General features: G+C 45.6%; 1 protein-coding gene across 11 annotated transcripts in view; it reads right to left on the bottom strand.

Annotated features, from left to right (window-relative positions):
* The window catches only part of LOC126538440 (DENN domain-containing protein 2D-like), a 423,989-nt gene that overhangs the window by 151,066 nt on the left and 259,301 nt on the right, over positions 1-13,622 (bottom strand). For all 11 annotated transcript variants that reach the window (XR_008613950.2, XR_008613951.2, XM_050185285.3 and 8 more), the window contains one exon: positions 3,837-4,014. Coding sequence is in view for 9 of the 11 variants with exons in the window: in XM_050185285.3 (XP_050041242.1) it covers positions 3,837-4,014 (178 nt within the window). In the remaining 2 variants the exon portion in view is untranslated. The remainder of the gene's footprint in view (positions 1-3,836; positions 4,015-13,622) is intronic.

The following is a 13,622-nucleotide window of genomic DNA, read 5'->3' as shown; positions in this document are numbered from 1 at the left end:
TGCCAAAAGCATTCAGACGCACGCTTCCACCACTGTGCCTGCGCGACAACGTGCTTGTGAAAAAGAACTTCACGTCGTACAAAGCGGCGTATCTACTCGTCGTGCCAGTCAAGCTAAGGGAAGGGATTTTAGAAGCGTCTCACGATGAGCCGAGAGCAGGGCATGTGGGATTCACTCGAACTCTCAGAAGAATTCAAGAGAAGTACTACTGGCTGGGCCTGAACGCAGACGTCGTACGCTACGTGAAAACCTGCCGAGAATGCCAACGTCTGAAAACACCGCCTACAAGGCCAGCCGGCCTCCTGCAACCAATCGAGCCACCATGGAAACCATTCCAGCAGATAGACGTGGATCTGCTTGGCCCCTTCTCGACGTCTACTTGCGGGAACAGGTGGATAGTGGTAGCAACGGACTATCTGACGCACTATGCCGAGACAACGGCGTTAGCATCGGGAAATGCAATCGAGGCAGCCGGATTCTTCATAAAGAACATTGTTCTTCATCATGGTGCACCCGAGGTCCTTATTATGGACAGAGGTACGGCATTCACAGCTGCACTTACGCAACAGATTCTGCACTTGAGCCACACAAGCCATCGGCGCACTACAGCGTACCACCCGCAGACAAAGGGCCATATGGAGCATTTAAATAAAACCCTCGCTGACATGCTCGCCATGTATGTCGAGGTCGGGCACAAGACTTGGGACGAAGTCCTTCTGTACGTGATGTTCGCCTACAACACCGCGCCAAAGGAGACAACGCAGATGACGCCATTCGAGCTTGTCTTCGGTCGCCAAGTCGCCACGATGCTTGAAGCGATGTTGCTTCACGTTGAAGACGACAACATGCATGCAGACGTTGCAGGCTTCCTTCAATGCGCCGAGGAAGCTTGCCAGCTAGCTCGAATGCGTATTAAAGAGCAGCAAAACGTCGATGCCCGACTCTACAACCTACGACGACGAGACCAAGAGTATGCACTAGGTGACCGCGTTATGGTGTGGACACAGCTTCGTTGCCGCGGGCTTAGTGAGAAGCTCCTGCACCGTTACGTTGGCCCCTACAAGATAACTCAACAACTTGGACCGCTGGTCTACGAGGTTGTGCCCGATGGAGGGACACAGTCACAGCGACGTCGCATGCAACCTGAGATGGTGCATGTTGCGCGCCTCAAAAACTTTTTTGAGTGTTAGCGGACTAACAGACATTCTTTTTTTCGTTTTCCATGGTTCATTGCATGCTTACAAGTTTCTTGTTTTCTTTAGCATCGGGGCAATGCTTTTTCACAGGGGGGTAATGCCACGTGCGTTTATTTCGGCTTGCGATGCGACCGGTGTCGTTGCGACGCAAGCGGCGTCACTTGACGCGTTTCGATCATGGACACGAAACGTATAAATATGGGACCACAGCTTGCGCTGGCTCAGTCCAACGAACGCCCCAGACGCGCTTGCTGCTTTCGCCATCACCGCGTTGTTCGCTTGATTTAGGGCACAAGTTCGCCCATTAAACTCTCTTTAAGTCTACCGCCGACGCAGTGTCCCTTCCTGTCTGCCTGTGTGCCAGGCAGCTCACCGTCACCTACATGACAATATACAGTTACGAGGTTGTAATCAGGGTACCACCATTTACCGACCGTCGAGACACTTCAACCTCCTCTCACCTCACAATGTCCTTCTGTCCACAGCAGCACAAACTCGTATGTGACAATATGTTCCCGGAAAACACAATTTTTCGGCCCCAACGTTCAGTACATTGCCAAACTGCGATCCTATGATACGTTTTCCAACCGCTAGACACCATGTAAACAAGAAAATGCGCGAGGCACGCCCAACCGAGAACAGTATATGGCTGCCCGCCACACCAGCTCACCGCAATACTCGCCCACCCATCTAATGTGAAAACGGCAACGCGCACTCAGTTTCTAATTTCGGTACCTGCAAATTTTCTCCGGGCTCATCGTACGCAGCATTCACTGCTATCACCACCTATCCTATTGCGATAAGCATGTTTGCCTACCTGTTTCACAACATGTGGTGCTGTCGGAAGCGTAGCGCATGCTTTTAATAGGCGATAATCGAAACGCGTCGCCGTTCCCTGCTGCCGAGTGCGATAGTATATGTTTTCCGACCGCTAGATCCTATGTGAACAAGAAATGGCACGAGGCCCCAGCGGTTGAGAATAGTATATAGCCGCCCGTCTCGCATAAGCACGACGGCACACAGTTTCTCATTCCGCTAACAGCAAATTTCCACGCGGGTTGTCACACGCCGCATTCACAGCTATCGCCGCCAAACCTACTGCTATAAGCATTTTCACCTGTCTTATTTACAGCACGTGGTGTGTAGTGCCATTCATAGCGTACTGCAAGCTTTTAGTAGCTGATAATTCAAACGCGCTGCTGTTCTCTGCTGCAATCAATGCGATGTGGGCATCCCATTTCAATTCGGCAGCATCCGGTGTCACCCACCAGCTCGATTTAGTTTTAATTTCCTGCCGCCCTCTTAAAACACACAACAGGAAAACAACACAAGGTGCTTTGGCTCGCTGGAGCACCACCAGCTCGATGCACGTCAGCATTTTGCTCCGCAACGATCCGAGCAACGTACGTACGTTTTCCTAGTTAGTACGTCTTTCTCGCGGTTTTTCTTAAAACGTATGAAGGAGGTCCTACTATTCGGTTGAACCTCCTTCATACATTGCTGTGCTGCAGCTGTACTGCAGCACAGCATCTCCTCACAGTGTCATTGTGGACAGGGCTCATTCTCCGCCTGGGCACGGCACACTTCCTAGCATTCTAGTACACCATGGGTGTGTTCCAATTCTGGACAGCATTGGAGAGTCTAGGTAGACAGCTAAGAAGACAGTTTTGAGTCCAAATAATGGAATGCGTCTGGAACCATCTGGAAGACTTGGAAAAAATGCCTCTGCGATGTGATGCCACCTTGTGGCTACAGGAGAAAGCGAGGAAAGGTATGTATTACCTCCGTATTTTAACTCTTTGCTTGTGTTAACCTATGAAAAACAGAGTGTAGCTTACATTAGCCACACAGGAAAGCATGATTGTGTTTCCTTGTGCACCAGACTACCTTCCCATCAAGTCTCCAAGCATTCTGCTCAGCCATCTTGTTTAGATTTTGTTTGGGCAGTAAAGTTGCTTGCACCATTTTCTTTTGATGCTGTCTTTGCAAAGCTGTCTTCTTTGACAGCTTCATCAGAATTGGAACGAATCTTAAGATGGCAACTGTCCCCTTACATTGCAGTCTATTGCGTGTTGGAAAATAGTCTATATTGCAACTACGCCATAAAAAAAGATGGTGGGTGCAGAGAGTGTTGCCAAGAGGCCGTGCATTGTGAATATCGCACATATAACACAGAAAGTAAGGGTTTGGCTCAAACATGCAGCAGGTTGTCTTTTCGTGCACTTTCATTTCCACAACAACTAGTATACCTATGCTTCAATCAAACGTAACTATCCATTTCCCTTATGCTTCCTTTGGCTTCATTGCCTGTTTTCTTCATACTACCTCCAAAATGAAGAAATTGAGTGATGCCTTTGAGCTCTGCACTGCAGCCTTATTCTCTGAGCCATGCGCTGTCGTGCATGTAGTTGCACACCTGTGTTCAATCACACGAGGGACACCTTTAGGCACAGAGATGATTGTACTCACATCATTGTCAGAGCAGGCAGCATAGCCTATGAAAGCAGCACTTGCATAAGCAAGTCAACAGTTGCCCTATCCCAAAAGGAGTCACAAAAGGAGTACAAAAATTTTACTGCACCAGTGAAAATTACTGAGGACAGATGCTTGACAAGTGCTGTCGAACGAGGAGAGACGCACCGGTCCCGAGAGCAGCTCAAGCGCAGTGTGGGCTAGGTCGGCATGCACCCCGAGCAGGTATGGCTCGGCTGAAGAGCACAGGGCCAGCAGGCTCTTGGGCACCAGGGGCACTCGTACGTGCGGCCACCGGAAAGGGTACGTCAGGCATTCCAGGGACTCGAGCCAGCCTCGCACCAGCCTGATGGTCAACAGCTTCCCTTTATTACTAAAGCCACTCATCCAATGTGCAACAGTCTGTTCTGCAACCTTCTCCCCCACTCTTCACCCTTGGTTTTCTGGTCAACACTATAGGGTGAATATCTACATGCATCAAAACTAAGCAGTACTACTTGAGGCAAGGGCAAGAATGCTCTCAACAATACTAGTAAGGTTGTTAAACGTGACCACACTGGGCAAAAATTTGAAATGCTTGCCACCTCAAAAAACAAAGAATTCAAAAAGCACCTGTGCTTCCAGACTTTATTAAGACCTGTCCCCTTGAGTTGTGCTACCTTCCTGCAGAGCTAGTAGTTTGTAATGTACTGAAGTGGCATATTTATGGAGGCGCTCACTTCTACATTGTCCTACCTGTCCATGGCGGTGGCAATTGACGTATTTGCACGATTCTACCAAGCCCCCAATTATATTAACTACCACGATTCTACCAAGCACAGTTATATTAACTCCCAAATATAAAAAATAAATAACTTGGTGCCGATTCTACTGCATACATCAAGTAATGAAACCTTAGTCAACATGTACCGTGTTCAAATGATTTTATGGAAGATACAAAGGCACACAGGCATGCGTGAAGCTTAATCTTAGCAGCTTGTCGCTATCGGAGTCTGATGACACCTCCTCTTTGCTCTCTGCCAACCACAGAAAGTCATCGTCATCTGATGCATCAGGAATGCCACACTTTATGAAGGCTCGCACAACCATAGTCTGTGGGAGGGCATCCCACACACCGTGGACCCACATTGCGGTGTCTCTGAACGACCCCAAATCGACATTAAAGAAGAATGTCAGTTCAATTGCAGTGCACCTAGCTACCTTGCATTGAGCACTTTTTTTTTTAAGAATTGGTTTCGTTTTTTATTTGAAGGCATGCAAATTTGAACGCACTCTTCATTAAAAAAAGGTGCACATTAGAATTATGCAAGTATGGTACACATCACAGAGACCTCGTACATAACATGCTTCATGGCATTCAACAAAACAGTGAAGCTGTTTTGTTGTGATAGCAACTATATATGCATGCTTGAGATGTGTTCGTGCCATCGCCATTGGTGTCGTCATGTTATCATAGTATCCACACATAGCCAACGCATTGAGGGTTCAAAGGCCTCCAGTGACGCATAACAGCAACCAAGTCATGTGGCCTGGTCTGTGAGAACCCGATTCCAATAATCCCAAAGCCTAGCTTAAGCAGCTGCTGAACAGAAGCTGTTTAAGCTACAGAACAGCAACAGTTGGTGCAACATTAACGGACTAGAAGTGTAAGTCAGCCAAACCCAAGCTTAGCAAGTCTCGTGACGCATGTTTCCCAATGGAGTTAAAGACAGCAGAAGGCAAGGCATTGGGTAATGTCGGCTTACACATGACAGGTATAACTGCACAATCACACTGTTGATGACTTTGCTGGCTTTTTTATATTTACATATGCTGCTTCTATACACAAAATAATAGGAGTTGACAAACTATCTGGCCTCTGGGAAATTGTGCAAACCTTTGCCAAAGAGCCTGCCCTACACCAATCGGCTTATGTGTCTCGATGATGATCATGTCTGGGGTTCTTATGGCACAAGGGCCACATCGGCAAACAGTATCAGTGCCCTGATGAATGTCACAATGTATATAATGCTCAAACATTTAAACAAGAAGCCAATGTGTTATTTAAAATGATTTGTGCTTACTCTCAAGTTGCCTGCTGTGAAATTAAACCTGTATTTAGTTGAATCATACTTACAGCTGAAAGCTCTAGTAAATGAAAATTCTTTTTACTTGAGGTTTGTGTTTTAACTGTCTATCTTCACACTCTCTACCAACCACAGAAAGTCATCATCATCTGATGCATTAGGAATGCCACACTTTGTGAAGGCTCGCACAACCATCGTCTGTGGGAGGGCATTCCACACACCGTGGACCCACATTGCGATGTCTCTGAACGACCGCAAATCAAGACATTAAAAAAGAATGTCAGTTCAATTGCAGTGCACCTAGCTACCTTGCACTGAGCATTTTCTTTTTTTAAGAATCGGTCTCGTTTTTGATTTAGAGGCATGCAAATTTGAGCACACAGCTGCGGAAGCCATTGAGAAATCTAAATATGACCGACTTCTAGCAAAATCAAGCAATCAGGAGAGTGACATTGAAAAAGACAACAGAAAAACTAAGCAGAAGGCTGTCAGAATAGAAAATTCAATTAGGTAATTTAAAACAGAACTTTGAGAGCACTCAGCAGTATTTATGATATAAAAACGTAAAAGTTAATGATGTACCTATTTCTATGAATCGGGATTCGTACCAAGTCCTAACTAATCTGAGTGACAAGCTCAAGATTGAAGCGCCAGAATGATGGTCACTGGAAGCTATCCACAAGATCAAAGCCCTACAGGATAAGATTCCACCTATCACAGTCAGGTTCACTAATCAGGGCATACAAAACCTGTGGTTATCAAATAAAATCATGCTCAAGAATGAAGATATGATGCCAAATCAAAAGCGGTTGTTCTGGCGGTGTTGGAAGCTCACACAACAGGAAACTAAATTTGTTTGGTTGCGTAATGGCAATATTTTAGCAACAAAGTAGCATTTGTGTTGTCCATTTCCCTCTTCTGTTCGTGTCTGCATGCCTAAAGTTCTTCTAACAAAGGAGCAGCTATAATTGGTTGATTCGTACAATGCCCTGGAAAAGTTGGTTCAATGGCTTGTTTTCAGTCATGGGAGAATGAGATGCTCAACTTCAGCAAACATTAGTGAAAGCATATTCCTTCAAGAAATAAGCATACATCTCATTAACATCAGGAGCACAGTGAAAAACTGTGATAAGTTATGTACCTATTTGGTGGTTAGGCCGGATGCAGCCATCACTGATGTGATTGTACTAACCAAAGTAAACAAAAAAAGCATCCAGATAGACTTTATAGACCTGGATGGGTATTACAGATACATGCTATGCAGGGAAAGCCACAGAGGAGGAGGCATCTATGTATGTGAACAGCGATTGGTTATGCAGTAGAAATAAAGTTAATTTCATTTCTGGAGAAGTAACCACATTTACAGGCCAGCAAACTTGAATACCAGTGCTATTTGGGATGAACTGAACACTTTTATCAAACGATCCATGAACGAAAAACAGTAGGTGCTCATAGTAGACCTTAATATTGATATTTCCCAAGAACCTAGAAAGGTAGTATAGCAAATTACTTTGACATTCTTATGACTCTTGCACTTATAAATGTAATAAAGGAATACACCAAAGAATACAGTAGAATCTCATTAATTTGAATTCCAAGGGGACTGGAAATAGAGTTGGAACTAAGAAGAGCCCCTTTAAATATAGCACCCGATAAATTGTGCGGTACAGTGCACAATACCAAAACTGTCACTGGGCTAACATTGAAAAAGCCTTTCTTCCATCATCCCATGTCGTCATGTCAAACCTTAACTTTTGGATTGGTTTTGTCCAAAGCAGTCCATGGGAGCGAGAAATTTTGTTCTAAATAACCATTGCCAGCTGGTAATTCTAGCATTACATACGGGGGAGTTGCACTTTACACTGAAAAGAATGTTGCATACACAAGGCATTCTGACACTGACATTTCTCTGCAGTGTTGTGGGCCTGTCTGGACTGAGATTTATGAATCACAGTTAAATCTGCCACGAGATTTGATTGTTGCAGTGATGTATGGGTCTCGTTCAACCTCATATCAGCATTATAAAATATGAAGACGCCAAATAAACAGACACTCGCAATAGAAGAGAACGGGACAGGGCATGTGTGTGTCTGTTTATTTGGTGTCTTCATATTTTATAATGAACAGCTACCAACTAGCCCACCACCATATCAGCAGTTTTGTTCAGGATTTGACCGCATAATTTAATTGCATAATAATAGTATAGTATGACAGTCATTAAGGGTGATTTTAAATAGATTTGACTGATGTAGACTCCTGTCTTTGTTATGAATGTTTCTTGTTTTACGAGCTAGGGCTATTCAAGCCATGCTAACCCACCAACACACGTTTCTAACCATAGCAGTACAATTATTGGTCCTGTGTTGTCTGACAATTTACACTATGAGACTGCAACGGTGCTGAATGCTGATATCAGTGACCATTTCTCTGTTTTGTTCACCATGTCCAATTCGAAAGTGAAAACTGAAAGCGAGAAACCATGAATGGACAGGACTGTCCTCTTCCATTTTTCTTGATTACTCATCCAGCATTGCCAGGATCCCAGATTATGTTTCAAATAATGTGCCAATAAGACGTACAACTTTTTAGCCAACACACTTTCAGATGCACGAGCACATGCGACTTCTACACATGAGGTAATGTCCAAGCACAGTGAACCAGGAGATCGATGGGTTACCAGGGCCTTGCAACAGTCAATTAAAGGTAAATAGAATATGTACAAGAAACTTGAAGAAGTATTTTTATCCCTCACTTCGAGAAAAGTATAGAAAATACTCCTGCACGTTTAAAAGGACTCTATTTTCAGCAAAAAGAAAAGGCTATTTTGTAGTGCAGGTGCACTGTATGGCAATGATTCTAAAAAGAACTTGAAATCTTTCAGACAAACACTCAGACAGACAATTAAAACATATTTTGCCGCACAAAATAATGACATCCACTTTAGCCGATATATGCAATGCATTCAGTAACTACTTTTCACTGATTAAATCCATAGCAAACACGAACTACAATGCCACACATATGGCTTGTATGCAATCATCACTATTTCCTTATCCCACCTGTGATGCAAAAATATATGATGTCAGATCAGGCGTACGTAGTACACAGCATATAGGATTGCTAACCTTCTGAAGCTTGCCAATGACCATATTGTTACGGTGCATTTGGACATGACCGTGCACACAAGAGGAAGACGAAGATGTAAACTGTCTCCTGGAGCTGTGACCTTTCTACCAACCTGCACGATTACCACTATCTTTTCCCCATATAAATAGTTGTAAATACATTTGTACGGGAAGAAGAGCACGGAGCAGACACGTCTCTCACATCGGCTCCATCTTTTTCGATGTTCCGCTGGCCAATTTTTTGAGGTACGACGATTTCAAGCACATCATCAGATTCGTGAAGTTGCCCAGACTCGACTGATACGAAGTTTTGAGGTGGGAACCAATTTTTGACAATTTTATTGGACTTTCTCTGTTCATCCCACTATGTGCGGAGCTAATTCTAGCGAGGAGCAGGGCCCATTAGCCTTGCCAGCCTACGTGCCAGGCGGACATGGCAGACTCCCGTATGGCCTCCCCAGAAGCTTCATTATGATGAACATTTTAAGCAAGTGCCATAAGCTTTGGAAAATGTGTATAAGTATTTATCTAAGTATCTATTTCATTTGTTCCTCGAGGGAGGGTGTATCGGACACGTGTAGTGATTGTACCAGTGAGGATACGCATTGGTGATGCGCACTATGTACAGCGCGCTAGCTCATGTCTTTATAAGTCGCACTCTCAATAAACATGCATTCATTTCCTCCTCTAGCTATGCTGCTCTCAGCGTCTGTCAAAGATTGGGGTATGATTGCTTGCACTCTCCGAACCGGAGGGGATGGGGCGACAAGAAACCCACCCCGCAAGCATTTATGGATGGTTCGACTGCTGACCAGCAATAAGGTCCATGCCTGATCGACTGTGGACCAGAGGCATGAGACAGGAAGCAATGTAAAAACACACACTCAATTTAATAAAATGAAATCAGGCCAGTGACATGATAAAAACAAAAGAATAAAAAAACTGCAAGCAGAAGGTGCAAAGCTTCGCAGTAGGCATGCAGGTCAAACACAACACACACTCTGACATGACACAAAGCCCACCACGTGGAAATTTCTAACACTCGCGAAATAAAATTTTCAAAAATTACGCGACACAAATGAAAAATACATGCAACTATAAACGTGGCAAACACTACACTAACAGAACATAAAAAAATGAACATGCGATAAATAAGTAAATGAAAGATGAAATTCGATTAAACAAAAGAGTCTGGCGGAAAGTTCTGAGAGCAGAGTGGAACACAAGGCTTATCCGTGGGGTGCTTGCCAAGATCCTAATCTGAAGTGTCGGGCTGCTGGTACCTTGCATCTTGACAGACTTGCACCGTCTGTCAATCTAGCGGCGAAGACCTGGGGGTTTCAGCCTGCAGACCACATCTTCAGCTGTCTCTCGTTGCATGATCATGCTGCTCCGTCTCCCAAACCACTCTCCCCGCTTGCCCCAGCTAGCTTGTCCCTTGTCACACTCTGGTGACCCACGTGACCAACCGGTCCAGCGAGCTCAGGAAAAGTAGGGAGCTTGCCTCCCTACCACCGTGTAAGCGGTGCTGCGGCGGCAATGGCGGCCATGTCGAGATGGGCGCGGGCATGCACTTTGTGACACCACCCTGATGACAAGAATGTTGTCTTAATAACATTCCAAAAACTGGCACACAGTGGCGCACGCACAGCTGAAGGAGACCTACTGACTTGAAGGTCATGTGCGCAATCACATAGTCGCTTGGGTCACTGTTCGTGGAAGGTCTCACACAAATTACTTGGCCGCACACATCGCCTACTCGTCCTAAGCCAGTCAGCACACTCCACAGCGGAATTAAAATGCCAGCTAAAACAAAAGGACTTAAAATCAACTGCTCAAAATCAATGTGATAATGTATTGTTCCCCTCAGGCCTTGTGAGTACTGGTGCAAACCACTGCAGAGCCAGTACACGCACTCGACATGCAACACGTGTCACACACACAAAAAAAGTGTACAAATAACAGATCTGTAAATTAAAGGGCAGAAAAATCAAGCAATTAACAAATGCAATCAAACATAAAAAAAAGTAGCATGGCAGGATTAACAAAATTAAATTACCAATTCAGTGTCGGCTGCCCTTCTCAATACCCGCTTTTCTTCAATTGTACTCACTCAGGTCGCATTCCTGCCATCCCCCGAGCTGTCCAGATGCAAAGGTGGCGAGACACGTGCCTGCTTTTGGCTCGGTGATTGGGTTACACTGACCCTTGCCAGGTCCTCACCCATGCGCAGCACATGACCAACCAGGTGCTATGAAGGACGCAGCTCAGTGGAACCTGCCGTAGATAAGCTGAATATCTCGATTGTGTTCTCGTTCGCGGCGACGAGCGATGCCCCGCGACCACCAAGCTCTGTCGATGCCTCTGTGACCTCTGCGTCGTTTTGTGCGGCCTATTCCTCACTCTCTGGAGTCTGCCAGCAGTTCACACCACGTGCCTTCGCAATGTGTGGTAACTCGCCAGCCTACGTCAAGCCTCACACTTCGCCGCCTCTCTTGGCTTGCGATGTCGGCACAATTTGCCTGCGCGACAGCTGACGTTTTTCGTGGCCTGCCTCTGACCATCATCACCCAACACACCGCCTGATTTCCGAAGCCTCGGACTCTCTTTCGCTTCGAGGGCCCCGGCAGCCAATGGCTGAGGCACGAGCAAGGATTGGTGCTGGACATCAGCCTCAGCAAGGCTTACTCCAGAGAGATGACGTTCCACTGCTTCGGCGGTTAGGCCCCACAGGCTATCTGAGTCGTTGTCAACACATTGTTACTTCCCGCACAACAGTGCCTCGCAGCCTCGCAAAGCCTCGCACCTGCTCTTTTTTCCTCTGTACGGCAGCGCATATCTTACCTAGCTTATTGGGAGCAGTTAAAGCAACATTAACATCATATTTACTTGCAACTCTTTTAAGCCTGTGCAAAACTGAATGAATGTACAGGCGCCCAAATCTTTAAGTTTCGTCGCCACGCTGAAGCATGAAGCCTGCAGAGTTGACAAGTGCCCTTCATACAGATGAAAAAAAGCGTTCGCGTCAGCAAGTAACAAAAGACCGATCCATGTTCTCGGGCTTATCGCGTGATTGGGTGTGTTCGGCTTATCTTTAAATTTTCTTTCCTCTCTTGGCTACTGCGACGCTGTTCTTCGGAACGTAAAATACGAGCAAAACCATTCGCCTACTCACGCTGGCTGCTCGTCGAAACGCGATAAGGAGGGGTGACGTCCTTAAGAAGGAACAGCCTGGCAGATGACGCGCCCGGCTGAGCGTGCTTTGTGAGCATGCGCTTAGCCTCATCTTGTTTCCAACTTCGCTCCGTCATAGGGCGCTGACGCACAGAAAAGTCGCCGCTCGCGCACGCCAGTTAAAGATTTGGGCGCCTGTACAGAATAGCCACTACTCTTTTTTTGCTATTAATGCTTTCTGTAATCCTGTCCGTCCCCCTCGAAACTGATTTCTTTAGGCACTCAGCCACAGTGGCCACTGCTACATAAGGATAACCTGCTTCTAATAGGTGCCGAACCTGCATATTAAAACTGACGCTCATTTTGTGCATGCAGGATCTGGTGAGAGATGACTTAAGGCACGACATTAGCATTAGTATTAGCATTAGCATTAGCATTATTAATAGCAAAAAAAGAGTAGTGGCTATTCCGTACATTCATTCAGTGTCGCACAGGCTTAAAAAAGTTGCAAGTAGATATGATGTTAATGTTGCTTTAAACTGCTCCCAATAAGCTAAGTAATATATGCGCTGCCGTACAGAGGAAAAAGGAGCAGGTAAAAGGCAAAAAAAGAACAGATATTTGTCCAGTGAAGCACAATAAGAACAATAGGTTTACTGACTGTCGTATGGGTGTGGCTTATAAAATTCCCCTTAGCTGTGGCCAGTTCTACGTAGGGCAAACGGGACGGTGTATCAATCAGAGGCTAACGGAACATAAAAGGTCGTTAACCGGTGGATCGTTTTCTAATCTTTCCCTACATTGCCAAGATTGTAACTGCACGCCAGAGTTAGATGAATGCGCGATACTGTACAGGCATAATAATGAAGATACGCATCTTATGGTAGAGGCATGGCATATCTATAATGGTGGAAGTGCGTGCGTGAGTCAGCCTTCGATTACTTTACATAAGGAAGAGATTAAGTGTCTTAACAGTTATCTCTCACGTAGACCGGCACGTGTACCCTACTTACACATGGTGATACCATTCCTGAGCTTGCACAGATGAGTTTTGTGTCTTCTTTCTTTTTTCGCCTCAGTGCTCCCTTCAGTTGATAGTCGGCGTTCGTGTTGTCCACTTCTCTACTCTTGTGTCCTGCCTGCACGCCTGACCTCTTTTTTTGGATAATGAATCCTTACCAACTAGCTCAGCTCTCTGTCGTTCTAACTTTTGCCATCTTGCACGACGAGGGCATAAGAGCCTCTGATTGGCTGTCTGAGCAAGCGCTGCGGGCGGATCAGGGGGGTGTTGAAGGCTTGTCCGAGGCAGCACGGTCACGGTAGAGAGAGTGGTTGGATGGAGCCGCGCAAATCGGGTCTCCCTGCCATTGCGAGGGAAAGCCAACTTCTGGGGGCACTTTCCCGCCGCTTGACGTTCAATATATTGGGAGTCGCTGCTATTTTTGTTCGATGTAAGCGTAATTTTTGCTACCTATATTCATTGTGACTATACCGTGTCCAGAAATTGTTCGATATATAGAATAATTCAATGAAAACGGGTTCGATATAGTCGGGTTCGACTGTAACAAGGTTTAACTGTGTACCCATGG

Source organism: Dermacentor andersoni, chromosome 4 (genome assembly GCF_023375885.2).
Source record: "Dermacentor andersoni chromosome 4, qqDerAnde1_hic_scaffold, whole genome shotgun sequence".
Taxonomy (NCBI): domain Eukaryota; kingdom Metazoa; phylum Arthropoda; class Arachnida; order Ixodida; family Ixodidae; genus Dermacentor; species Dermacentor andersoni.
The sequence above is the reverse complement of the archived record's forward strand: the minus strand, read 5'-3'. Positions and strand labels throughout refer to the sequence as shown.